The 13,043-nt window shown below is 39.0% G+C and overlaps 1 protein-coding gene across 1 annotated transcript in view; it reads left to right on the top strand.

The window, feature by feature from the left end:
• Nucleotides 1-13,043, top strand: part of LOC126257762 (Down syndrome cell adhesion molecule-like protein Dscam2) — a 381,956-nt gene that overhangs the window by 258,056 nt on the left and 110,857 nt on the right. Inside the window, exons 14-17 of the mRNA XM_049955588.1 lie at nt 6,200-6,333; nt 6,445-6,515; nt 9,874-9,978; nt 10,069-10,207. Coding sequence (XP_049811545.1) covers nt 6,200-6,333; nt 6,445-6,515; nt 9,874-9,978; nt 10,069-10,207 — 449 coding nt within the window. The remainder of the gene's footprint in view (nt 1-6,199; nt 6,334-6,444; nt 6,516-9,873; nt 9,979-10,068; nt 10,208-13,043) is intronic.

Here is a 13,043-nt window from a genome sequence, read left to right as displayed (position 1 = left end):
GTATTGACTCGTTCCATGACCATGGAGATTTCTCCTTAATTTGGTCCCACGGAACAATAAATAAATAAATAAATAAAATAAAAAATACAGTTATGATTTCAGCAATTATGTTAATCAATTGTACTTACTGAAAAGACTGAAAATTTCAGGTTTTACACCTAAATCTACATGTATACTTGGCAAGCCTCTCTTTGGTGGTATAGTGTATGATAAATGGTGGATAGTGTACCTGTATTTTTCGATTTGTGACAGTATATGATTTCTGGCATGACTCTTTGTCAGTCTTAATCTCTTTAATTTTATTATCGTGGTCACTGTATTTGCTAGTGCACAGTACATAGGGAGAAGAAAATAATAAGCTGGGGCAAAGAAGACGAGGGTCTCAGCACTTCCTTAAGAATGTTATTTTTTACATAGTTCGGTATGCTAAACACAGCAAGTGTAAGTCAGTGACTACCACTGCTATGTCATATGTACAGATGGGGCAGGACTGTAAGCTCTGTAGGCTTGGAGGCTCAGCAGTTGTGTTTGTAATTTTACACAGCCACCATTTATTAGGTGAGGAGGAAGAAAAGAAATGACTCACGTTGTTGTTGTTGTTGTTGTTGTTGTCTTCACTCCTGAGACTGGTTTGATGCAGCTCTCCATGCTACTCTATCCTGTGCAAGCTTCTTCATCTCCCAGTACCTACTGCAACCTACATCCTTCTGAATCTGCTTAGTGTATTGATCTCTTGGTCTCCCTCTACGATTTTTACCCTCCACGCTGCCCTCCAATGCTAAATTTGTGATCCCTTGATGCCTCAAAACATGTCCTACCAACCGATCCCTTCTTCTAGTCAAGTTATGCCACAAACTTCTCTTCTCCCCAATCCTATTCAATACCTCCTCATTAGTTACGTGATCTACCCACCTTATCTTGAGCATTCTTCTGTAACACCACATTTCGAAAGCTTCTATTCTCTTCTTGTCCAAACTGGTTATCGTCCATGTTTCACTTCCATACATGGCTACACTCCATACAAATACTTTCAGAAACGACTTCCTGACACTTAAATCTATACTCGATGTTAACAAATTTCTCTTCTTCAGAAATGATTTCCTTGCCATTGCCAGTCTACATTTTATATCCTCTCTACTTCGACCATCATCAGTTATTTTACTCCCTAAATAGCAAAACTCCTTTACTACTTTAAGTGTCTCATTTCCTAATCTAATCCCCTCAGCATCACCCGATTTAATTTGGCTACATTCCATTATCCTCATTTTGCTTTTGTTGATGTTCATGTTATATCCTCCTTTCAAGACACTGTCCATTTCGTTCAACTGCTCTTCCAAGTCCTTTGCTGTCTCTGACAGAATTACAATGTCATCGGCGAACCTCAAAGTTTTTACTTCTTCTCCATGAATTTTAATACCTACTCCGAATTTTTCTTTTGTTTCCTTTACTGCTTGCTCAATATATAGATTGAATAACATCGGGGAGAGGCTACAACCCTGTCTCACTCCTTTCCCAACCACTGCTTCCCTTTCATGCCCCTCGACTCTTATAACTGCCATCTGGTTTCTGTACAAATTGTAAATAGCCTTTCGCTCCCTGTATTTTACCCCTGCTACCTTCAGAATTTGAAAGAGAGTATTCCAGTTAACGTTGTCAAAAGCTTTCTCTAAGTCTACAAATGCTAGAAACGTAGGTTTGCCTTTTCTTAATCTTTCTTCTAAGATAAGTCGTAAGGTTAGTATTGCCTCACGTGTTCCAACATTTCTACGGAATCGAAACTGATCTTCTCCGAGGTCCGCTTCTACCAGTTTTTCCATTCGTCTGTAAAGAAATCGCGTCAGTATTTTGCAGCTGTGACTTATTAAACTGATAGTTCGGTAATTTTCACATCTGTCAACACCTGCTTTCTTTGGTATTGGAATTATTATATTCTTCTTGAAGTCTGTGGGTATTTCGCCAGTCTCATACATCTTGCTCACCAGATGGTAGAGTTTTGTCATGACTGGCTCTCCCAAGGCCATCAGTAGTTCTAATGGAATGTTGTCTACTCCCGGGGACTTGTTTCGACTCAGGTCTTTCAGTGCTGTGTCAAACTCTTCACGCAGTATCTTATCTCCCATTTCATCTTCATCTACATCCTCTTCCACTTCCATAATACTGTCCTCAAGTACATCGCCCTTGTATAAACCCTCTATATACTCCTTCCACCTTTCTGCCTTCCCTTCTTTGCTTAGAACTGGGTTGCCATCTGAGCTCTTGATATTCATACAAGTGGTTCTCTTCTCTCCAAAGGTCTCTTTAATTTTCCTGTAGGCAGTATCTATCTTACCCCTAGTGAGACAAGCCTCTACATCCTTACATTTGTCCTCTAGCCATCCCTGCTTAGCCATTTTGCACTTTCTGTCGATCTCATTTTTGAGACGTTTGTATTCCCTTTGGCCTGCTTCATTTACTGCATTTTTATATTTTCTCCTTTCATCAATTAAATTCAATATTTCTTCTGTTACCCAAGGATTTCTATTAGCCCTCGTCTTTTTACCTACTTGATCCTCTGCTGCCTTCACTACTTCATCCCTCAGAGCTACCCATTCTTCTTCTACTGTATTTCTTTCCCCCATTCCTGTCAATTGTTCCCTTATGCTCTCCCTGAAACTCTCTACAACCTCTGGTTCTTTCAGTTTATCCAGGTCCCATCTCCTTAAATTCCCACCTTTTTGCAGTTTCTTCAGTTTCAATCTGCAGTTCATAACCAATAGATTGTGGTCAGAATCCACATCTGCCCCTGGAAATGTCTTACAATTTAAAACCTGGTTCCTAAATCTCTGTCTTACCATTATATAATCTATCTGATACCTATTAGTATCTCCAGGATTCTTCCAGGTATACAACCTTCTTTTATGATTCTTGAACCAAGTGTTAGCTATGATTAAGTTATGCTCTGTGCAAAATTCTACAAGGCGGCTTCCTCTTTCATTTCTTCCCCCCAATCCATATTCACCTACTATGTTTCCTTCTCTCCCTTTTCCTACTGACGAATTCCAGTCACCCATGACTATTAAATTTTCGTCTCCCTTCACTACCTGAATAATTTCTTTTATCTCGTCATACATTTCATCAATTTCTTCATCATCTGCAGAGCTAGATGGCATATAAACTTGTACTACTGTAGTAGGCATGGGCTTTGTGTCTATCTTGGCCACAATAATGCGTTCACTATGCTGTTTGTAGTAGCTAACCCGCACTCCTATTTTTTTATTCATTATTAAACCTACTCCTGCATTACTCCTATTTGATTTTGTATTTATAACCCTGTAATCACCTGACCAAAAGTCTTGTTCCTCCTGCCACCGAACTTCACTAATTCCCACTATATCTAACTTTAACCTCTCCATTTCCCTTTTTAAATTTTCTAACCTACCTGCCCGATTAAGGGATCTGACATTCCACGCTCCGATCCGTAGAATGCCAGTTTTCTTTCTCCTGATAACGACGTCCTCTTGAGTAGTCCCCGCCCGGAGATCCGAATGGGGGACTATTTTACCTCCGGAATATTTTACCCAAGAGGACACCATCATCATTTAATCATACAGTAAAGCTGCATGTCCTCGGGAAAAATTACGGCTGTAGTTTCCCCTTGCTTTCAGCCGTTCGCAGTACCAGCACAGCAAGGCCGTTTTGGTTAATGTTACAAGGCCAGATCAGTCAATCATCCAGACTGTTGCCCCTGCAACTACTGAAAAGGCTGCTGCCCCTCTTCAGGAACCACATGTTTGTCTGGCCTCTCAACAGATACCCCTCCGTTGTGGTTGCACCTGCGGTACGGCCATCTGTATCGCTGAGGCACGCAAGCCTCCCCACCAACGGCAAGGTCCATGGTTCATGGGGGAAAGGAACTATAAATATTGTTAATCACTTGCTACATCAAACTGCATCTGTAAAATAGCTTAGTGTCCAGATAGACTGTATGTAAAAATGGAATCACGTTGATGATTTGGTCAGAAAACTTAGCTCAGTCAACTGTGGAGTTAGAAATATCTTGGCCTCTTGACAAAAATTCTAGTGTAGCCTACTTTGTGTACTGTCACTTTTTGCTATCTAATGGGATAGTCTGGGAAAACATATCTGGACTCAGTTAAGTATTTTTCATCTAAAAATGAGCAATAGGGATATTATGTGTTGCTAATAACTAAATGCTGGAAATCTCTAATATTCAAAAATAAATTAAAAAGCTTATCTTATACAGCCACTTGAACACTCTAAGAAACAGTGTTGATTATAAATAAAATGCTAATATCATAGTGGTCACAGTAGTTATTTCCAATGTGTCCTCAATGGATAAAACAGGTATCTCAATAAATGCTTGTTCATTATGCCACTAGGACTTTAAAAAAATCCTGCCCTAGCTCAGTTATCATGTCATCAATGTTACAGACAATTAACCAAATGTTCACATTACCCACCTAATCAATAAAAAATTATGATGTGATTATATTGTTTAAAGATGTCCCTCACAGAGCTGAAAGAAATATCAGATAAAAAATTTCACAATATTAATTTTTAGGAATGTTGTCCTTTCTGAATAAACATTGGTGCCAATGGATGTCAAAATAATAAAGATCAGCTTTTAAGCATGCATTTCATAGTATTTCATTTTCTTGTAGTTAATTTTGATCCACCCAACACGTCTTGTATTGTTTGTGTGTAGCCTTGCATTCCAGCGTGCTGCGAATTTTGTACATGAATAATTGTTTCTTCACATTTTCACAGAGAAATAAAGAAAAAAGTTTGCTTTTCACAACATTGGCAGTTATATTTCCTACATAAGCATTTTTATTACAGAGCACTGTTACATCTGTTCAGTGTAACCCTCACTCTCAACATCTGACCACCGACAGAAGATGCTAATTTTAAAAAACTGAACATAGTCCAATCTTCAAGTTTCATTAGCTACTTTACATATATTATGTTTCTTGGTTATCATTATTCGGAACAATTTACTGTAAGCTGTTATTAGATAATATAGTTTATCATCAAGCAAAGGGAAAAATATGACTCTTTCTTCTTTGGTTATGTTTAGATACATTACAGACCTCTGAAAATATAAAATCAAATGGAAAGTGCAAGAAAACTCCAGAAATTGTTATACAGCAATTGTGATTTTTACAAACAAACGTCCAAAATTTCAGAATAAGTTAAAAGTGTACCTTATTCATTACTCTCTGTAGAACATTTTTACACATGTAGATCCTACGACTACAAATATTTGTGTGCTTTAGGAAATATATTTCATACTAGTGCAAGTTTCCATGTAGAAATATATGAATAATCTATCCTTTTTTCTGACAATGCTAGTCTTACAAGTTTTGCAAGTGAGATTCTGTGAAGTCTGGAAGGCAGGAGGTGTGGTACTAGTGAAAATAAAGCTGTGAGGACATGTTGGAAATTGTGCTACTAGCGTAGCTCACTCGGTGGAGCATTTTCTCATGACAGGCAAAACTCCTGAGTTTGAGGCTCAATTGGGCACACAGTATTAATTTGACAAAAAGTTTCATATGAATAATTGCTTTCTTTGGATGAATTTCCATATATTTTTGTGGATGAGAATTTTTTTACTAATGATTAAATGGCATCTGAATACTATAACAGGAAAAGCAGTAGATTTTTCTTAAAGTAGCAGATTTTGTGTGTACTGAATGCATGCAAATTAACAGCTATTTTGAGTGTAAACAGTTTAAAGCTGATTAATGCTGTAATTATCACTAATCGTAAGCAGCATTTATTACAGTATACAAAAGTAATTTGTAATAGTTGTTTCCATCTACAAATTTGTTCCTAGACACGTTATGCATCCTTCATAGTTCAACTTTATTGTGGAAACTACAGGACATAATGTACTGTACAAGTTACTAAGCCAGTTTTGTTTTACTAATTAGATTTGGCTTCAGATCTCCTCTCATCCTGATTTCTCAATATCCACATTTCCGCTCCATACAAGGACATGCTCCATATCAAGCATTTCACTAGATATTTCGTTACTTCTATTTTCAAACCACTGGCAAAAGTCTTTTCTGCATTTTAAATGCCTCTTCCAGCAACACCATTTTGACTTTAAAGAATGTAATAGATTTGTATTGAGCACTTATTTATATCTGAAATACTGTTTTCCTCTCCCCAAGTAAAATTGATACCAATGTTTCAGTACAGATCCTTTGAGGACTGCAGTGATAAGTGACTTACATCCAGCGACCACCTACCATATAAGAATGCTTGCCATGAATGCTATTCAGGCTAGTGCCTTCACGGATCCTCTTACAGTAAAAACTCAGGAAGAAGGTACTGTCAAAAATTCTGTAATTTTTTTCAGCAATCATTATATACAACATATCCTAGCCCTGAGAAAAAGCTTGAGTGTACTCTATAAGATATTATTTTCTGTGGCTTCAGCTCCTTTGGGTCCTCCACAGGATGTACATGCAGAAACTGTTGGAACTGATGAACTGCTAATAACATGGAAGGTATGTTTTATTAACTTCTAAGATTCTCATAAATTGTTTAAAACATAATCACCCAGTGCTATTTTATGTAATTTATACAATTATGTTACAATAGCAAAGTTTGAAATGTAAAGAAAAGTATCTTGTCTAGGTGTCAACTGTAGCAATGTGTCTTCAGCATATATTTTTTTTAAATCTATTTTTTGTTTATCTAAAAAGAAAGATGATGAGACTTACCAAACAAAAGCGCTGGCAGGTCGATAGACACACAAACAAACACAAATATACACACAAAATTCAAGCTTTCGCAACAAACTGTTGCCTCATCAGGAAAGAGGGAAGGAGAGGGAAAGACGAAAGGATGTGGGTTTTAAGGGAGAGGGTAAGGAGTCATTCCAATCCCGGGAGCGGAAAGACTTACCTTAGGGGGAAAAAAGGACAGGTATACACTCGCACACACACACATATCCATCCACACATACAGACACAAGCAGACATATTTAAAGACCAAATATGTCTGCTTGTGTCTGTATGTGTGGATGGATATGTGTGTGTGTGCGAGTGTATACCTGTCCTTTTTTCCCCCTAAGGTAAGTCTTTCCGCTCCCGGGATTGGAATGACTCCTTACCCTCTCCCTTAAAACCCACATCCTTTCGTCTTTCCCTCTCCTTCCCTCTTTCCTGATGAGGCAACAGTTTGTTGCGAAAGCTTGAATTTTGTGTGTATATTTGTGTTTGTTTGTGTGTCTATCGACCTGCCAGCGCTTTTGTTTGGTAAGTCTCATCATCTTTCTTTTTAGATATATTTTTTCCACGTGGAATGTTTCCCTCTGTTATATTCATATCACTATTTTTTGTTTAAGTAGACCTCTACATAAATGAAACAAGGTTTTAGAATATGTCATCAAGTAACTAGACCTTTTTGAAAGGGGGAAATCTGTCTGTTATAAAATCTCAGTTGATAAATTCCAGACTGAAAATGGTACTGAAAATAGCAACAACATTGATGTTAAACATAGAGTTAGTGGTTTCTTAAGATTCCATCTTACTATCTGCTATCCTTAATTCAATAAACTTGCTATGTTTGAACACTTTCTTTCACTACTGTATATTGACTTACAGCCTGCTATCCTAACCTTGTCCACTTTAGCTGTAATATCCCCCCCCCCCCCCCCCCCCATTTGCAGTTCTACCTCTCCCCATTGCTCACCTCTTCCATTACCCTAGTCAACCCAGCTAAGAGCACAACTTGCAGAAGTAATACATCACTTCTGTTTGAAAGAGGGAGGGAGAAAGCACATTTAGAAGAAAGGCTTTGTCCAATGGCTCACCTGTCTAATTCATAAGTGAAGAAAACATATTTTTATAAAAATGAATGTCTTTGCTATATCTTTCCATTACTTATTGATATAATTTTGATTGTTACTGGCCCTAAACTATTGAAAGCTAAGGCTTACTTTCCTGTGCTGTTAGTGTAGAGTCATACAGGGTGAGCACAAAGTCTTGCCCTGATTATAACAATTTATTACAGAATAACTGTTTGACATAATAATTTACATTTGATAATGTTACATAGGTTAGTGAACCTCAGTATGTGCTCCCTTGGTAGCTCGGAGAATGTCGAGGTGGTATTCCATTTCCCGCCAGGTGTTTCGTAACATGTGTTGTGTCACAGTACCCACAGCAGCTTGTATCCTACCCTTCAGTTCGTCGATGTCAGCAACTGGTGTGACGAAGGCTCTGTCCTTGATATAGCCCCAGAAAAAAAAAGTCAAGGGGCGTAATGTCTGGAGAGGGGAGTAGTGTCCGGATCGGTGGATTGTGGATTGGAGGGAATGGTCCAATATCCTGGCCACCTCGGTCTCCAGGCATTATGCCCCTATACACCATACACTATAAGACAGTGGTTAAAACAGTTTGTCTATGTGCTAATGAATGCCTCCCAATAAAGCCAAGAAATTTGTAAAAGATCCTCTACAAATAATGGGTCCAAAGAATTTTAATGGACAGTGTAGATTATGAGTAAGGGAAGAACTGTCAGTAAAACAAAAGTTTAAGTGTGTCAATTAAAAAACAAATCTAAAATTTTACAGACATCTATTTAGGATGGTTGAAAAGAAGCTGAGAAAACAGATTTTTAAGGCACTTGAATCCAGACCCTAAGTTTTTGACAGGTGATGCAGGGAGATGGGACTAGATCTTGAGTTAGCAAGGTTAAATTTGGGAGACATCTCGGAGCGGACAGAATATAGCTCAGTGATTTGATTGTGTAACTGTTACATAAATGATCTTTTACCTCATTATTGTTCACTTGTTGTGCTGTAAACTTCTAACTTGGTTTGTTTAATTAGTTTTTGATTGTGTTACAATGATAATTGCTCCAATAACTTTATAATGTCTTGACTGTTTCTGTGGATTTTTGTTGGATTTTTGTTATTCTTTTCACTGCTACCATTCTCCTCTTCATATATTAAAAGTTTACATTTGTCTAGTAACCTGTGTTGATCCTCTACTGAGACTCTACAATTTATTACTTTTTAATTTATTTTGTAATTGACCACTGCTAAATCTAATACAGATTTCTGTTTTCTTGTATATGATGATCTTGTAGATTTGAGTTGTCATCTTTTTTATTCAAAGCAGTGAAATCTCATTCATTTAAAGTCATTAGTTTCAATGCAAAGGTTCAATCTAGATAAGGAAGGGCAAAATAATGTTATGAACATTATGAAACAACTGTCATGTCAGTCACATATTCTAATTTATAGAAAGCAAATTGAGCTACCTTTGTCAAGATTTTAGCACATTACCCTTAAGATCCCAGTCTTGTACTTATACAGTCTCGTTTTCAACTCCAAGCACCACCACTTTCCTCCCCCCCTCCTCCACCCCCCCCCCAAAAAAAAAAAAAAAATCATTTCTGTGTGGTGTATCTTCATTTCCTATTCAAAATGAATTGTCAGTTTGTAGCAGAGTGTGCACTGATTTGAAACATCCTTGTAGATGTGTGCCTTACTGGAGCCTGTGCCTTTTGCAGGCAAGTGCTCTACCAACTGAGCTCTAGCCAGACACAACTCTCAACCCAATCTAACAGCTTTATTACCACCATTACCAAGGTTTGAGTCCTGATCCAGCACACAGTTTTAATCTGTCAGGAAGTTTCATTTCCTTTCTTTCTACTACACATATATGTGCACTGCACTCCAGAAACTTCCATCTTACCATCCTTTAGTCCATTTGTATATATGTTCCCCATTCATAAATTTGTTTATGCCGATAATCAGTGCCATATGTGCCTATAATATGAAATGATAAAAGCTGGGGTAAGAGGGTGCTTAGACATTGAGTCACATACTAATGCACAGTTTTGCTTCTACAGCCACCCCTCTCTGATACTTGGAATGGTGATATTTTGGGTTATGCCATTCACTGGAATCTTCATGGAGCTTCACATTTGGATACTAATAACACAAATTCCATTACAGTAAGTACAAACTGAAAGTGTCATTGCACTAATCAAAATGTATTTTCAGAAGAAAGAGCATTCTTTTTATCATCAGACTGTGTTTTGTAGGTAAGAGGGCTGACAACTACAGAACTACGATTGAAGGAGCTGAAAAGATTCACAACATATGATATATATATTCAGGCTTTCAATAGCATGGGGTCTGGACCAAAATCATCTGCTGTTACAGTTACAACACAAGAAGGAGGTAAATAAAGAATGTTCAGGAAGAATGTAATTAACTTAGGAGTGAGGAAACAATTCACCGAATAGTGGAACCATTGAGTAATCAACAGGCACATATAAAAGAATGGACCATAGCTAGACTTAAGATGAATACTTTTTCGAGATAGAGCACAAATGCATGTGCGCACACACACACACACACACACACACACACACACACACACACACACACACACACAGATAGAGAGAGAGAGAGAGAGACCTGTACAGCCACATTGTGACTGCTGAATACACAATGCTGTGACGCAGTTCAGCAGGTAAACTGGAGGGGGGCTTATGTCAGGCGGGGTGGGTGAGGGGATAAAAGAGGCTGGGAGTGGAAGGGAGGGTTTGGAGAAGGGTGACTGACAGCTCGTAGGGGTGCAGTAGGTGTGTGAGATAGAAATACAGAATAGGGCTGGGCTGTGAATGTGAGCACTGGGGCTCGGGTGTTGGCACGCATAATGACTATGACATGGGGGAGTGGATTGGGTATGGTGACGGAAAATGGGTATAGACGACTGTTGGGAAGAGGATATTGGTGCAGGTGGTTAGTGGAGACAGAGCAGAATGGTTGTGGAAAAAAGGATGAGTTGCATGGATAACTCTGATATACTTGACAGAAGGCATCTGCCCGACTGTCTGCCTCCATGACCTACAAGCCCTGCCATAATGATCCCATCCCAAAGTCCAGGATTATCTCCAATTCTTGCTCATATCCTTAGGCCCATCTCAGAATATTTCCCCTGAAACCATGTTACTCCTCTCTCCAACACTACCCCTACCCTAGCCTCTCATATTAAAGATATGAACCACTTCCTTCACTGACTCTCAACTGTCCTCTGCTACTGTCTGGACCCCTACTTGCCACTATTGATGCCTGGAGCAACTGTGTCATGTATTGTGACAGGGCATCTACTATCTTTCCTTGTGCCCAGAAATGAAGGACACTCTACCCACAATTCTTCTCACCCCTTCTAAAATTGTATTCTGTTACCAACCAGTCCTAAAACACATCCTGGTCCATCCTTATGGCACTCCCAATCCCAAGCACTTCCCTCAGATGTCATATCCCTGTAACCCCATGGTAGACCCAGGTGCAAGGCCTACCTGATTCACCTATCCACCACATACTACTCTAGTCCCATCACAGGCTTATCCCATCAGAGGCAGGGTCACTTGTGAAAGCAGCCATGCCATATATCAGCTCTGCTGTAATTTCTGCAGAGAATTTTATGTGGCCATAACCTCCAGCCAACTGTTCACCACAATGAATGGCCACTGAAAATTGCAATGAAGAGCTGAGTTGACCATCCATTCTCAGAACATAGTGCTGAGAACATCTTCTACAGTTTCAATTGCTACTTCACAACTGTGCCATCTAGATCATTCGCCTCCACCACCAGCTATTCTGAACTGTGTAGATAGGTGTTATCCTTGCAACACGTCATTTGTTCTTGCAATCCTCCTGGCCTCAATCTATGGTAACCCCTTCACCCACATCCTCCACTGAGCACTTTCCCCTGCCTCTGTTCTGTCACTCCCTCCCAGTCCACTTTGTCCCACCATCACCACCATGTGCCACATAAACACACTGGCTCTGGTGCGCATGTGTTACATCCCTGTCCCATGCACCTGCTTCCTCTCCCTCTTAAATTCCTATTTTGCACAACTTGTGCCTCTCTCTGAGCCATCAGCCAGTCGTCCCCAAGCCTCCCAGCCACTCCTAGCCTTTGTCTCCCCACCCCACCATACCCAGCACATCTCCATCAACCCAGTTACCTTTCGAACTGCAGTCCCGACATCGTGTATTTAGCTGGTGCTCTGTAGTTCAACAGGTGTGTGTGCATGTATGGGGGAAGCAGGCATTCGCAAGTGTACACGTGCCTGCATGTGTATGTATTCATCCAAAAGCTAGCTAAGTTTCATTCTTTTATTTGTGCCTGTTGAAGATTCGACACTTCCACTATTCATTGACTTCTTTCCTTTACTCCTAATATATGTAAATAAAGGAAGGGTATTATTTATTTACATCTAAAATGAATGTTTATAGCTGTATTCATAAAATATTTATTTATGTTGTTACTTAGACTTCAGCTGTGTCACTTCAGTGATACGGTATGTCTTACCAGTGGCAATGTTTTTTCTTATATTCATATGATTCTATAAACAGAGTATGCCCTGTGGCGGTGAATTTCTATTCTATTCTATCCCTGTATCCGTTGGAGGCATTGTTTCTGAGGTTTCTTCTGATATAGCATCTGTCTTGCAGCTTAATTGTGCTGACTTTATATAGTTGGCTTCTTCTGTAGCTCTGGGGGGTGAAGCATCACAGTAAAGTGCTGACTTAATATATAGTTTTCTGGTATGTCAGTTTGGTGTTAGTTCTTCAGAGGTTTGATACAAAAAACCTAGAGATTGTGATGAGCTTTGGAAGAACACAGACCACTTCATACTAACATATTATGACTTCCTCCAACACTTGCCTCAGGATCTTAAGGTAGACACAAGGAAGAGATCATTGGGACTGCACCTGTGGATAGCCTATGATACAATAAATGAAGTAAAAGAGCTATCCCTTGAATATCATGCAATACTAATAAAATTGCAAGTCTCAGGACACTAAGTTTGGATGTTTTTGTCCAGACAGTTGGTTGGCATAGCTTCCAGTCAACATCTTTCTTTAATTACACTTTTCAAAACTTTCTTCTTTCTTAAAAAGCAGTCTGACGATATTATGTAAAGGATAGTTGCTACTCATCATATAGTGGAAATGCTTAGTCACAGATAGGCACAACAAAAAGACTGTCGGACAAACC

The sequence above is a fragment of the Schistocerca nitens genome, chromosome 1 (genome assembly GCF_023898315.1).
Source record: "Schistocerca nitens isolate TAMUIC-IGC-003100 chromosome 1, iqSchNite1.1, whole genome shotgun sequence".
In the NCBI taxonomy this organism is placed as follows: Eukaryota; Metazoa; Arthropoda; class Insecta; order Orthoptera; family Acrididae; genus Schistocerca; species Schistocerca nitens.
This window is presented reverse-complemented; position numbering and strand designations above follow the sequence as displayed.